Source organism: Zootoca vivipara, chromosome 14, assembly GCF_965207765.1.
Source record: "Zootoca vivipara chromosome 14, rZooViv2.hap1.1, whole genome shotgun sequence".
NCBI lineage: Eukaryota > Metazoa > Chordata > Lepidosauria > Squamata > Lacertidae > Zootoca > Zootoca vivipara.
This window is the reverse complement of record NC_142597.1, coordinates 5,417,863-5,433,647: the sequence shown is the minus strand read 5'-3', so window position 1 is coordinate 5,433,647 and position 15,785 is coordinate 5,417,863. Positions and strand designations below refer to the sequence as shown.

General features: G+C 40.3%; 1 protein-coding gene across 1 annotated transcript; it reads right to left on the bottom strand.

The window, feature by feature from the left end:
• Nucleotides 1-2,756: 2,756 nt before the first annotated feature.
• Nucleotides 2,757-15,785, bottom strand: BNIP3L (BCL2 interacting protein 3 like). The gene is made up of 6 exons (XM_035139727.3): nt 15,622-15,785; nt 11,275-11,455; nt 9,417-9,489; nt 7,420-7,523; nt 6,189-6,338; nt 2,757-5,320 (listed from the first exon to the last, which is right to left on the bottom strand). The coding sequence occupies exons 1-6, from the start codon at nt 15,707-15,709 to the stop codon at nt 5,272-5,274; spliced, it is 645 nt and encodes a 214-aa protein (XP_034995618.1). The 5' UTR covers nt 15,710-15,785; the 3' UTR covers nt 2,757-5,271.

Below are 15,785 nucleotides of genomic sequence, written 5' to 3'. Positions count from 1 at the left end.
ATCACCCCTACCATTGGCCATGCTGATGGGAATAGTTCTTGAAATATTTTTTTTTGGGGGGGGGGGCAAAAGTTCCCACCACATCTGATCTAGGGGAAATACTGGCAGCTGCCATTGGTGGTCACTATAGCATTCTGTTTTCTGTGAAATAAAACAGGCTGACAAAAACCAGTTGTTGCAAGAGGAGAAAAAGGTAAACCCTTCCCATGTCTGATAAATTGTCACAAATCACATACAGAAAATGAACTGTCACTTAAAGGTAAAGGGACCCCTGACCATTAGGTCCAGTCGTGACCGACTTTGGGGTTGCGCGCTCATCTCACATTATTGGCCAAGGGAGCCGGCGTATAGCTTCCAGGTCATGTGGCCAGCATGACAAAGCCGCTTCTGGCAAACCAGAGCAGCACATGGAAACGCCGTTTACCTTCCCGCTGTAGTGGTTCCTATTTATCTACTTGCATTTTGACGTGCTTTCGAACTGCTAGGTTGGCAGGAGCTGTGACCAAGCAACGGGCGCTCACCCCGTCACAGGGATTCGAACCGCTGACCTTCTGATCAGAAAGCCCTAGGCTCAGTGGTTTAACCACAGCGCCATCTGGGTCCCTCGAACTGTCACTTATGCATTTACTTTCTCATAGAGAACCAAGTAAGTCACATTTGGTTCAACAAAACGTGTGGCCACTACTACTTCCCTTCGCAGAACTGGGTTCTATGGGCTGCAGCATCTTGAAACAAATTTAAGGATCCCCAGCATCAATCTGCAAGAACAAGAGCTGCCTCTACAAAGCCTGGAAATAGTATCTCCTAAAAGGAAGGATATGCTTTTTCACAATCCCAATCTTAATCTAGTTTTGTAGTATTAAAAGTGTCACCTAACATCTCACGCCACTCACTATGATGTCAATAAGGAAGTTAGATAGTCCAAGAGGAAATTACTCAGCATCCTTTACATGTCCCATGGCTGACTAATCAAGAACTAATAGGATGCCAGGAACACATTTCATGGGATCTTCCTAGTTAGTGTATTTTAGCTGTCATCTTGCAGGACATAAAACTGTGTGCCACGATCTTTGTGTCAGGGTTTGTGCTTTTGCTACTGCTTTGTGAGACACCTGGAGCAGTTTAGTGGTATACGCTGGAAGCTGCTGCTGAGCTATTAATACTGAGGATGAGGAGCAAGTGCCTTCTCCAGTTGGGTTTGAGTCAAGGAAACATCTTAGGCAAGTGCCAACATTACCGGTATGTCTCCAACCATGTGAAGGTTTTAGGTACCTCATGTTAAGGACTGCAGGTGATGGGAAATGTTTCTGCTCAAGCATTGCTCAAAGAAAGCTGATGCCAGAAACACCGGTCCTCAGTTTCGTATGTTCATGTTGAACTGAGCTATCTTTCCTCCATACCAAGCATATTTCTTGGTGAGGTCCCCATGTATGATGTACAGCCAGACCAGAATAAATTAATCGCCTCCTGAACAGACAGTAATTTTAACCATTGATAACTGTAGGACTCTCTAAATCTGCTCCAGGTGGTTCCATTCTGGAGCAGATTTGGTGGTAAAAGCACCCTACATGTGCAACAAATTAGGTGGATACAACCCTATTTTCTTTCATGTGCTTCCAGATCTCAAGAGAAACACGAAAGCTCCTCATTCTGCTATGATAAAAAATGAGCAGGAAAGTATCTTCCCACAACCCTTGACCCCAACAATTAGTGCCAAAATGGGGGTGGGGTGAGGAGGACAATGTGTGCTACCATCAAAGTTATAGAAATGATATTATATGCACTTTGCACATGTGTGCATTCAGGTATACTGCACTGCATATTACAGAGAAGTCTGAAGAGTCCTGGACTAACAATCTGTTCAACAACTTTGTCTTGATCACAACATCTGCATCCTGATTTCATGCCGACGACACTGTCAAGCTGTGAAGGAACAATTCAATTCAGACTCACTTCCAGAATGAAATAAGGAAACCTGCAGTATAAATTTAGTGAAATATTCTTATGTTCCCACAAAATGACTCCCCTATTCTGCCATACCTTAGCAACACCACTAATTCCCTCCCAGGGGAATTAGGGAATTTCCATACCGTACCTTTCCTAGATGAAATTTTAGCAAATTATTGCAATGATGAAAATAATCTTAAATCTGAAAAATGTCACTTTCAAGTCAATGTATGAGGAAATAATCAGGGGGAAATAAAAGAGATTCAAACATTACCAGTATTTTTTTATGAGTGTGCAAACCATTTCACTTTGCTTTTATCAGCATAATTAAAGGATTTTGTGAACATTTTGGATTGAAATTGATAGGCATGCAAGCTCTAAGCACTGAGCAAAACTTTGAATGAGGATGCAAAGTCACTTCAACCATATGTGAAAGTTGGTTTTGAGAACATCTGGGGGCTCTTTGTCATGTGAATATAAAATGAAGCAAGAGAGTATTTGTTCTGAAACAAGCAGTTCATGGTAAAATGCCTCAAGTCAGAATACGCACTGGGGCAGTTTCACACAATGTATGCTCTAAGTGATGGAGCCAATTCCAGCACGTCACCAAGCGTAGTTATATAATACACAGGTTTACAGTCATGTTCTTGTCACATTAATCCTTTACATGCTTAGATGTACCTAAAGTGGGTGCACACCTAAAAATATATAGTATAAAGTCCCAAGAATGCGTCCAACATGCACAATGATCAGTTATCTAAAAATTCTTATGGGGGAAAAATAATTGGTAAAAAGCAACCAGCAGAAACTCAGTTTTGTGACAGCTTTAATGGCACAAAATGCTTATAGCTACAACTTATACATGTACTGTAAACTGTATAATAATGTTACAAAGTGCTAACTAAATATGAAGAATGCATTACTTTGGCTCAGTTAACTCCAATTATTTCAGTGATGTGTCTTTTTTTTTAGTTACTTCCAAAGTTTAAGTTTTCACTTTAAAAAAAGAAACAGTAAATATGTGTATTGTTTTATTAGTGTTGCACTTCAGCCCACTGCATTTTTTAAAAATGTGCGAGTTTATGCATTTCTGCTTGATCCTATGTACAAATATTTCAAGCCTGGTTTCTCACTGATCATTTGAATAACAAGGCCTGCAGCCCCCCCAACTGTAAACAGGTATAAAGCTATTTAACAATTAAATTAACAAAGCTTTATAGTTGATACCCCTTTTCAGATTATAATAATCTGGCCCATTCCATAGAACAACAAAAAGTCGTGGTCTTTCAAACTTGTAGTTGCATATCAATAAATACTGCTTTGTATCATTACATGACAACAAGCCCAACAGTGATCAGATATGAAAACGCCAATGGTATTTCTCCACCAGCAATTTCAATCTTATAGCTGCTTGAGTAATAGTATAGAAGTCCCAAAATATAGATATGCCCATTTATCACACAGCATTCTGCAGATTAATTATCATGTAATCTGGAAAGGAGCGAAGCTTTATTTTGTTTTAAAACAAACATGGTCCCAATTTAATATACATTATGCCATGTTGCAATTGTGTTACAAAACAGGGTACAATAATCAATGTTGAAAGTACTGCCAGACTTTTAACCCTAGCTAGGTTTGTCAGTTTGATGTTATTGTTTTAAACTCCTTATTATGTGTCATCACTTCAAAAATATCCCCATATCCACGCAGGAAATAAATACTCAGTTGCAAGTAATAAAAGTGCTATCATTCAAAGCCTAAGGGGGCAAAGGGAAACCCAGATGTTACCACAGAATAGTAAAAAATAAAAATAAAATAAGTATGTTGTGTTACAGAAACAGAAATGGATTTCATGCTTGTTCACTCTGCTTCATGACGTTCACCTATTTTCACTGGCATTGGCCACCATGCTTACACTGCCTACTTGGAGATCTGATGCAAAGGGAAAAACAGAGTACCTGTTTCCAAAGGTTTACCCAACTTATATTTGGGGTGTTTTTGCTGTCAATCTAATATGTTCTATTTCAATGGAATTTCACTCATTTTAAAATTAGTAATGGTTCCCTAAATATGCATTATTAAAGTTCATCATTATATAGATATAAAACAAAGCATTCTATCCTTCAGAATCATCTACATGTTCCAAAATCCAATACAAATCTACCTTAGGGGCATTTGTTTGCCCACATGTGTTGAAACCATTTGGAACTAAGCTTCATATTTTTTGGGGGGGGGGGGAAGTGTATCTGAAGGAGGAAAAGGCTGAGTGTTCCCATGAGCAAGATTCCCATCTAGCTATACAAGATATCACTAAGGACCTTAGGATTTCAGGTATTGCCAAGGGACATTCAACCATGGAAAATGGGAGTAATGAAACTCAACCACAGAAGACAGCTCAGAGCTTCATAAAATGTCTTTTACACAACTGCAAGACTATTTCCAGGAAGTATGCCTCGAGTAGCTACTGAAACAATCATCTATTTGTAAATTTGCAAGTGGTCCCAAAACAAGTAAAATCTCCTTTTACATGGAGTCTAAATACTTCAAAAATACTTCAAGTTAAACTACTTTTAAAAGGAAACCTTTTGTTAAGTAAAATGCTAAGGAATACTAAAAGCTTCTTCACATGCAAATAATGCAGTTCTTTCTAAAAACAATTTCTAGGTGCTGAACAGGTTTTTTCCTACCAGAAATTAATTCACTACTTCATAGAAAAGACAAGTATTATTCAGTATTAAAAGTTGCTGATTAATCAATTTTTATCCTGCTTTGATTTTTGTGAGCTTTTGCCTCCCAAAAGCTAAAAACATTAGTCAAGAGAATTGTAAAATAAGCTACACTTTAGAACAAAACTGCCAATGATTTTGTTTGTTTTTACAACCAACTTCAGTTAATTATGAGTCTTTTACAGACTGGAGGTTCTTATACCCAACAATTTAATCATGCATGCACTGTGCAGATTATTTCTTGCTGTAGTACAGAGGAGGGAACACCATCACTGATAAAATTATAATTTGCTGGTGGCATTTTGCACTGAAAGAAGCCCTTGCAACGTATAGGCAATTGTAAACTCTGTTAGGCAACTCTGATGTGTCTTGCAGGATGTGGAGAAAGGCTAGGGACAGGGAAGAGACTATTGAGACGTCTCCACAGAGTTCCAATACAATACTGAATTTCAAGAGTTACTGGAACCTGGATATGTAAAAACAAGGTGGAGGCTGGGAAGGGGTCATGCTTAAAGTTGTCTCAAGTTCAAGATGTACAAATGTGACAATAACACCTTCACAGATTACAAGGATTTCCAGGGTTTGTGCACCACTTCTTTCAATAAGTGCTAGCTGAAGGTGTGGTCAGTCGTTTTCCAATGTAGATACTGAAATGAAGCACAAAGCAAAGTATGCTGTCTTAGAAATTCTCATTATGCTTAAGATTTTGTTCAGCTAAAGTAATAAGACAGACACCCACCAATCATACAAATAGGTTAATGTAGTTTAATACTAATTCACACAACTCATCAGACTGGAATGAACATATCTTGTGAAGAAAGCATATTGTTATCATCTATAGTTGATTCTTCCCAGGATTAAATTTATTTATTTCATAAAATTTGTGCACTACTTGAATGTAAAAAACTCTCAAAGCAGTTTACAAAAAGATAGTAGCTACTCACACAACAGAAAATTATGGGAAATATCTGCAGGGTTCCCCCTGCTTTCTAGTCACTGAGTTTACTTCTATAACATTCTTCTCTTCTGATCTGGCTGATCAAATGAACACTTTGTATTGCTTCACAGGGTTTGCCTTGGTATGTAAAAATATTTTTATTCTTTCTCCAAATACAATGGAATCTCTACTGGGTTACCGTCAAAACTGCTGAAAGTAATTAAAATGTACAAATATCCAAGAGTTTATTCACTCAGTTTGCATCTGCATTGGAATTGTTCTGAGACGTTTTGTTTTATTGAAACAAAATAAAAAAAATCCTTCCAGTAGCACCTTAGAAGACCAACTAAGTTTGTCATTGGTATGAGCTTTCGTGTGCATGCACACAATTGTTTGTGTGTTTGTCACCCTGGGCTCCTTTGGGAGGAAGGGTGGGATATAAATTTAAATAGTTGTAGTAAATGATATGCATCACTTCCCTTAAAACATCCCAAAGCAATTGATGAGTAAATTCCCCCATATAAATACACGTTCTAATCCAATGCAGATAAAACCTAAATATATGTGCAAGTACTTACCCTAATCCCAAAGCCAAAACATGAGATATGAACAGAGATGGAATGAAAACCTTAAGAAACTCAGCTGAGAAAATGCCACCTTTCTTCATGGCTCCACTCTTCCTCATGCTTAAAGAAACAGCTCGTTTAGGATGTCTGAAGTGAAATTCCCTTCAAAAAAGAAATGGATGGCATGTGATAGAATGAACTGAACTAGACGCGTTTTAAAAAGCACAACGGACAGCAATTGCAAAATCTAAGAGTTGGGAAGCTTCTGGGAAAACATCTCACTCCGATTCAGAAGACATGGGAGCAGTAGCTGAAGAGATGGGGAGGCCCGAAATAGCATTCCTTTTTCAGATAGAGAGATACTGTTATCTACCTCCTACTTTTAATATACGAACTAGGGACACTGCATTTAAAATCCCCACGCAGCTTACCATTCATGATGCGCAAATCAGCATTAGTTTACCATTACCGTTAAGAAGATGATGATGATTATTGTTATTGTTACCCCGCCCATCTGGCTGGGTTTCCCCAACCACTCTGGGTGGCTTCCAGTACATATAAAAACATAATAAAAGTCACACATTAAAAACTACCCAACACAGGGCTGTCTTCAAATGTCTTCTAAAAGTTGTGTTGTTCTCTATCTCCTTGACATCTGATGGGAGGGCGTTTCACAGGAAGGGCACCACTCCCTCAACCATTCCTCATAAGGCTTGGTTTCCAGACCCTTGAGCATCTTGGTCACCCTCCTCTGCACACATTCCAGCTTGTCAATGTCCTTCTTAAATTGTGTTGCCCAGAACTGGAAACAGTACTCTAGGTGTAGTCTGGCCAAGGCAGAACAGAGTGGTACTATTAATTCCCTTAATCGGGACACTATTCTTTTGTTAATGCGGTCTAGAATACCATTAGCATTTTTTGTTGTTGCAGCATCACACTGTTAACTCATGTTAAGCGTGTGGTCTACTAAGGCCCCTAGATCCTTTTCATATGTTATATCCAAATCCTATGAAGAGTACTGCAGCACAAGTACACTAGGATGGTGGGGAGCAAGCAGGAATGTTTTCCATATTTTTCAGAAAAAAATACAAGGTACAGAATTTAACTATTTTTGCTAAAAGCCTTGAGAGCACTTTTTACAGTAATCCTTTTAAAAACAGCACCACCACAAAGCTTTATATTCTGATACAACAGTATTTCCTTCTAAGCAAAGGACCACTGAGTAGTAAAGATTTCAACTCACTTGGGAGGAATATTTTCAGGTCTACTTGACCAGTCCGATACCCAATCAACACTTTTCTTCAAAATGTCCACTTCCTTCTCCCCTTCTAATGTTTCCTCTTCAGACTGAAAATAAAAGGGAGCAATTTCACAAATTCAAGTAAGGTAATATTAAGTGTAATTCCATGATGTTTCAAGGATTTATTGTCTCTTTGGTTTTATCTTAAATAGAAAATATATTTTCTTATGTTTGTGTCAATAGGCATTTTGTGTTATTTGCAACTTACTAACTCAACTACTCCTTGCGGTAGTTACTGCCCAGCACTGATAGGGAGTTGTGCAAAAGATTACTAGTTCTGGCCCTCTTACCCAACCCATGTACTTAGGTGAGAACAACTTAAACAGAGTTAATTTGCATCAGTTCTTGTCACTTATTTAGACGGTATCCTCTCTAGCAGCGCGTAAGTTGGGGAACTCCTTTCTCACAGACCTGTATCTGGCACCTTCATTGTTTAGCTTCCATATGCTGAATACATACACACACACACACACACACACACACACACACCCCAAACTGCCCTTGATAGCCCCCCCCTCTCTATATAGGGACTCACCCATTATAAACTGTTTAAACTGATTTTAACCTTTGGTGAAAGGTATGTAAGTAAAATAACAACAATATCAAAAACAAAGCTTTCTCACAATGACCAGGCCATAGGGTTGCCGGACTCAATAAAGGACAGGACTTCTGTGCCTTTAATTGCCCTGCTCTCTTTTGAGTCTGGAAACCTTAAAGAGAAACTGCTGGTTTCTCTTTAAGGTTTCCAGACTAAAAAGAGAGCAGGGCAATTAAAGGCACAGAAGTCCTGTCCTCTATTGCAGTGTTTCCCAACCTTGTGCCTCCAGATGTTTTGGGACTACAACTCCCATCATCCCTAGCTAGCAAGACCAGTGGTCAGTAATGATGGGAATTGTAGTCCAAAAACAGCTGGAGGCACAAGGTTGGGAAACACTGCTCTATTGAGTCCGGCAACCCTACCAGGCCAGCATTTATCTAAAGATGTTTATAAAATGAAGGATTTAGGGAGAATGATATATTGTAACATTTGTAATAGGCTTGAAGACTGAGCACTGTCTGAAATTAAAGGCAACCTTGTATTGAGAAATACCCTGAAATCCTAGCTATCGCTTCAATGTAATTTGAATGACTATTGGTCTCCCTGAGTGTATAATTACATACATAAAAGCGTTCTGGCAACTTGCCACAACACACTCTCCAACACTTGAAACTCTCAGGTGAGATCAAAATTAGTTTTCTAAAATCCTAATTGCAATCAAGGTTTCAAAATAAACATTTTAATTTACAGCAGGTGTGGGGAACTGGATTCAAATGGAGGCCACATTCTGCCCTCACCCCCTCCCACTTGCAGGCCCTTTTGACCAAAAGAAGGGTATCAACCTGCCAATTGCCAGATGTTAAGTGAAGAACTTTTCTTTGTTGGAGCCCACACCTGACATCATAAACGATGCCAGGTGAATGTGGACTGGAGAAAACAGCACCATGGGCCAAATTAGAACTCTTTCCAGGCCTAATTAAGTCCATGGGCCAGAGGTTCCATGTCACTCATTGTTTTAATCATTGCTTTAAATTATATGATGCAGTATCTCAGGTGCTTAGCCACTGACAAGGTCAAGGCCACTGACAGGACAAAAAGCATTAAGCATAAGGAATTATTTATAAACTACACACTGACTGCATAGCAGAAGTGTGTTTTCCACAACTCAAAACCGAGAAATGCAGATTATGCCATTTTTAAAGGTTAAAGCAAATGAAGATTCATCGCTAGTAAACAATTTTAAATTCTGCTTACTAATCCACTTATCCACTTAAAAGCATGCTGCTCTTACTTCAGTTCTCAGTAGAAAATATGATTACATGTTTTAACTTAAATTGCTCTTTCAGGTGGACCTAACATCTTCACCTCAAACAGTATTATATGGAAGTAGTAGGAAAAGTACCTGAGAACTATTGTCTTTACTAGTGTGCATCTCCACGTCAAACATTATCTGTCCATCTTCTTGAGGAGAAGGGCTAGAATAAAAGGGTACCATTACTATTGTTATGGAACTTAATTATAATAATTACGTGCACTTAGAAGTACTGAATGTAACCTGTGTAGTACTGTATAGAGCCAGGTAACACCAGGAGATCCAGGGAACATGTAGATTGAGGACAGGGCAGAAAAAGCTGCTGAGAGACTACTGCAGTTGAAGTGTGCAATGCTATATAACTAACATGGAACACCATTAGACATATTTCTGTAGTGCAAATCCCATTAAGAAAATGTTAGTACATTTGAAATTAGGACAAATGACTGTAAAGAATCACTTACATATATGCTGGATTCTAATTCAGAAATTAAAAGTTCAAAGAACTTGATTTCTTGTGCTTCCTCAGTGGCAAAAACTCAAAACTATGCATATGTTGAAGGCTGGTAACAGCAAAGCAAAAACAAAACAGTTTACATTGCTGCCCAGAGACCACCTAGCTCCATTCATATCCTCTCTTCCTTTTTTTAGAGTAGTTGGTGCCTGTCCCCCTAATCATCTACTTCCAGTGAGAAAGTAGGGCCACACCCATTTCTGAAATTCAGAAGCCAGTCAGCTCGTCTCCCTAGCAAGTGAACAACTACTCTGTCATATTATAGAATCATATAGTTGGAAGGGACCCAAGGGTCATCTAGTCCAACCCACTGCAAAGCAGGAATCCCAGCTAAAGTATCAATGACAGATGGCCATCCAACCTCTGCTTAAAAACCTCCAAGGAAGGATATCACATTGACATAGACTCAAATATAAGAATTTCTTTGGTCATCTTTAAATTGATTAATGTAATCAACTAGTAGTATATTAAATACAATAGGAGGACAATTTGACATACCTAAGGACGAGTTACAACCTATGACTTCTTCAGAACACACTTCTATTTTTTTCTAAAATTTTATTACTGTAAAATAGAAGGGTGTTTTAACATTATCAGAAAAAGTAAAGCCATGCCCAGTGGTTAACAGGAAAAAGGACAGAGAAAGCAATTACAGCAGGACATTTTGATTTACAATAATAATTACAAAGATCCAATGAAGAGATACTGCGTGGCATAGATTCCTGCTAGATTGTCAAGACTATTTGAGAGATTTGATGGGTGAGTTGTGTTTTGCACCATATTTGGAAACAAGAAAATGTTCCTCTAGGTCAGATTGACAAATAATTGGGGAGTGGTTTTGCTATTCCCCATTACCGGTTACTTAGTAGGTTTTAAACACTCCTTGAAACTACAAAGACAGTCATCTTTAACTTGGGTTAGCCTATTTACTCGTACCTGTAGATTTGCACAAGGGGATGAGGGTGATCTGGGGCATAGAGGTGGCTGAACACAAAGAACCTGCCTCAAGATGAAAGGATGAAATAATTGACCAACATGGCTTACAGCCAATTTCTAGTTAAGAAGATTGAAAAATATTCTTTCTTTCTTTCTTTTTTTAAAAACCACCTCAAAAAACTTTAAGTTGATATTCAAATGTAGATGTACAAGGACAGCACCCAGGTACATGCAACTTTTCCACTCATTCAGAAATAAATCTAAGTAATTGAAGATTGAAGCCTCCAGAAGTCAATAGGATCATTTTTTTTAACAGTATTTGAATTGTAGCCCATAGATTCATAGTAGCAAAAGGTTATTTGTTCAAAAATAAATGTATATAGGAGGTAAAGAAGAAAAAACATTCAATTTATATTCAGACTAGGAACTGAACTGGCAGTACTTGGTTCAAGAAAAATGAATCTATTCCAGTGAAGTTGATAGAGCTTGAATTCCTACCTGTCACAGTGAGAACTACCTCTTGAACTGCTCTGTCCAGACTCATGCTGAGCATCTAGAAGTATCTTCTCCATGTCTCCATTGTGGATGGAAGATGAAGAAGGAACGTGTTCCAGACCACCATTTTTCGCATTTCCATTATCGTTGCCATTGCCATTCATCTGCAACTCTACCCAGGAGCCTGTTGAACAGTCAGATGTTTCATCAGAAACCATGAAACTAAAACACAGCATAAGGTTTATCTCTCACTTGCAGAAATATGCAGTCATGCCAAATTTAGATAACCAGAAAGAAGACATCCACAGGCACCAAATAATAATTTTCCATTCATCAACAGAGCAACATTATGAACTATTTCTTAAAAGTAAATTCACACACTATGAACCAGCCACATGTAAATAACTATTAATATTTGTTTACTTGTGTGATCAGGCATGTTGGAGATGCTGATGCTGTGTCTTCAATGAGTGTGTCTATGAGCAGTGTGCACGGGAAATGCAAGGAACTCCTGCTGACAGAAATTGCCACTGTATTTTCTATGTTTACGCTTGGAGCTGATGGAAGAGAAGTATGCATCATTTGCTTCTGAAGTCCTTCTGCACAATTTTATCAGTATCCTATTCCTTCCCTAGGGACCCAGGTGGCGCTGTGGTTAAACCACTGAGCCTAGGGCTTGCTGATCAGAAGGTCGGCGGTTCGAATCCCTGTGACGGGGTGAGCTCCCGTTGCTTGGTCCCAGCTCCTGCCAACCTAGCAGTTCGAAAGCACGTCAAAATGCAAGTAGATAAATAGGAACCGCTACAGCGGGAAGGTAAACGGCGTTTCCATGTGCTGCTCTGGTTTGCCAGAAGCGGCTTTGTCATGCTGGCCACATGACCTGGAAGCTGTACGCCGGCTCCCTCGGCCAATAATGCGAGATGAGCGCGCAACCCCAGAGTCGGTCACGACTGGACCTAATGGTCAGGGGTCCCTTTACCTTATTCCTTCCCTATGATAAGATGAATCTTGTTCAAAAGGACTTCTACATCTGGGAAAATTTGAAGCAGTCTGGATTGACAGGACTTAAAACAAGCACACACACATCCTGACCCTTTCAGGAAAAAATATATTTTGCTGCCTCAAGTGTAGAGCAAGGACAAAATGTTCAACTTGTACTTTTTAAACAGCTATCAGATATCAACTGTTCAGATATCAACTGTATAGTTAACACTAAGCAAGTGCATTTGACACTGAAGTCAGGTCTTGAAATTAGCTGGCCACCAGGTGCATTTTGTGCCTGAAGATTCTCTACAGTATTTGCAAACAGATCCAAAAGTCTGGCTGCCATTCTTGGCCTGAGACTCAAGGCTGCCCACTGTTAGCACTGACATCACTGGGCACAGGAGGACAATTGCCTCCCCTCCCCAGCAACAGACTGAGTATGCTCACTGCTGCGAGCGCATGGAAGAGCCACACTTCCCCACAAAGGCTGCCCACTGCCAGTGCTCACATTGTGCAGCCGCTGTTGCTCCCCAAGTCCTCCGGAGGCACCTGCTGCCGCCAGTGCCACCCCAAGGAAACCCTGCTCTGGCAGCAGGTGGGCAAGCGCCATGTGGAGATGCTGCCTGAGTGGGCGGGTTAGTGCCTGGCTCGCTGCTGAGGCACCTCGGAGCTCGCTCTCATCCTCCTCACATGCTTGGGCTGATTATAAGACATGATCGCAACATGGAGCTACCTGGCATACCAGGTGCTAGAGCCAAGAAATATTGTTGCGTATATGCCTTGCTTGTAACTTTCCCAGAAGAATCTGTCTAACCACAGTGGGAATCAGAATGCTGGAACAGATGGACATTTCGTTCAATCCAGCAAGGCTTGTATTACATACTTACAGAAAAAATAATCAAAAAATATTTCTAAAATCTCCTAGGACTTTTTCAGCTCTGATCATCAGATAAGCAAGGATTATAACATAAACGGTATTTTGAAGCAAAACTAAAGATACCGTTTTAACTAGTAGTCACTGTGGCCTAACATGAGTCAAACTTGAATCTGGGAGACCTGGGTTCAATTCTTGTGCAATTTCCATTTTGTAAAACACTGTTAAGTGTTTCAGGCTGAATTCCATGAGTTCGGACAATGGCTGAAGAAGACAGACGATTGTAGTATGAGATGAACAAACTGTTTTTCTGGGTGGGGAGACCAATTCAGAGTTTATGTTTTATAACTATCAGTGTGGCCGTCCTTCTAGACCCAGGCACGAGTCGTAACAAGAACAGTGATCCAGATGGTCTCTTTATCTGCCCTGTGACTTGATTCTGATGAAATTGTTCACTGTGATTTTCATATTTTGCTCACTGGGATCACTGGTCGATAAAGGGCAGATTAAAAATGTTTCACATGAATACATGCAATGTGTTATTTTGCCTTAATGATTTTTAATACATTTTTAAAAATAGTTTACAATACTAAGTGAATGGGAGAATACCTTTTATTTGTGTGAAGTTCAAAATACAACATGCATATGTGCAAGTTAAAAAGAACTTTGATAACGCATGGTCTCAAAGAATTTCAACTACAATCCTCAAAAACCTTATTAAGGAATAATTGTACGCATGATAGTGGACTCATTCAATAGGCATATGCTTTAAGAACAGATTAACTGTCTTTCATATTAACTTGTCAGGTATACTGGGGGCTGGGAGAGGGCAGGGAAGAAGCTTTCAGGCTATCCATCTTTTAAATCATTAGTTCACATACAGTATATGAAATAGCCAAACATGTGAGATGATCAAGAATAATTTCACTATTGTATTATGAAATCCAAGCCGAAGCTATTTGGATGTTCCTCCATCCTGATCCACAAACAAAAGGTTACACTGGACCAGCTGACAGACCCCGGATATAAGAGAAAAACAGCACACGTCAGTAATATTGACTCAGCCACTGAATAAACTCATTCTCACACTCTAGCTAGTTCCCCAGCATCCCAACTATTTGAGATAGCCAGCAACTAAATTAGCTCACCCTGTCAAAACATGCCAATTCACAGATCTCTCAGGGCATAGACATCTGACTCGTCTGCTATACTCATATCTGCCTGCAGCTATTGAAACTTACTTATAAACCCAACTGAAACCAAGTTTAGTCAATTTGCCTTCAATGAGCCATACTTTCAAGGTATGTTTAGGAATGCAACATCAATCTAATTCTTTCTGTCTAGAACAGTAAATAAACAAGAACAGACCATTCAATAAGTCCTTCTCTCATAAAGATTCCATCCTTCCCACACCCCAATCCTTTCCACTTCCCCCTTTAATTTCCAAAAATTAACTCATCAGCTCCATCCATAGCCATCTCCAGCCCATTATTTTTCTCCTACCTGTGACCACCTAAACTTCCTTCTTTCAAAAAGCCTGCATTTTTATTCCTGATCACTGTTTCTCTGTGATTGCACACATCCAGTTCCTTTCATTTCCAAGGAGGTTAGGGATCCAAGTACTGTATCTCAGACAGACAACCTGGCATCCATCACTTTACTGGAGTCTGGAGCCAAGGACCAACATTCATTCATTGCTCGCAAGGGGGGGGGCACAGAACAAGACAAAGAAAGGCCCCCCACAATGCCTTTCACACTTTATGACAAAAGAAATAAAGTTTATCTCGGTACTGGCAGCCAAACTGCTGTGAAATAGCGTCCCTTAACAGAAGAAAACTTAATTATTAAAGAAACAAAAAAGAAGCAGCAGCTAATAAGTAGAAAACGAAGAATACATATGTATAAATTTTAAGATCGTTGTTTTACATATTTTGTGGTTATAATTTTTTCAGCAGGAGTTAATCACGCTAAGAAGCTCCAAGGCAGAAAATGTGTAGGTCCACATAAACAAAAGCACATGGAGGTGTTTTTGAACTGGCGAGGCTTTTTGACCAGTGCTGCATCCTAGCCGCCTTGAGTGATGCGAACTTGAATAAAATAGACAAGCAAGCTTTGCCCACCACCTAACAAGCCCTCCTCCTCCCAGGTGCCCTTCTTCGGCTCGAGGCCTTTCACCCCCTTTTCTGGCGCCCCCCTTCTCTCCCCTCTCCCCAAATTCTTGCCCCCCCGCCCCGCCCTCTCCCGACCAGCATTCCATTGCACGCCCCGCCCCCTCTCAGCCGCCAGCTCCCCCCCCCAATTGGCCAACCACCTCTCGCGCGGCCCAGCTGCCAGCCAATCCAGGAGGGCATGGTGGGGTGGGGGTCCCTCCGCCCCTGAGGGGATGCGAAGTCTCCTGGCCGGGAGACCCGCTCACTTACAGGCCGAGGAGCCTAACAAGAGCGAAAAAGGCGGTAGCGATAACAATTCAAAATAAAGCCCCCCCCACTCACTATTGAGGCCTGCCTCGGCGGGCGTCCCGTCAGGTGGCGGGTTGTTGTTGTTGTTGTGCTGGGGAAGCGAGTCCTGAGGGGAGGACATGGCGGCGCCCACGACAGAAGCGACACGGAGAGGCCTCTGTTTGTGCTTGTGTGTCTGTGTTTGTATGCTCGGCAGG

Coding starts and splice junctions, on each gene's coding strand:
- BNIP3L (XM_035139727.3), bottom strand. CDS start 15,709: ATGTCCTCCCCTCAGGACTCGCTTCCCCAGCACAACAACAACAACAAC. Junction 6,339..7,419: donor CCTGAAAATATTCCTCCCAA/GTGAGTTGAAAT, acceptor TCTTTTTTGAAG/GGAATTTCACTTCAGACATC. Junction 5,321..6,188: donor GTTTTGGCTTTGGGATTAGG/GTAAGTACTTGC, acceptor GCTTCATTTCAG/TATCTACATTGGAAAACGAC.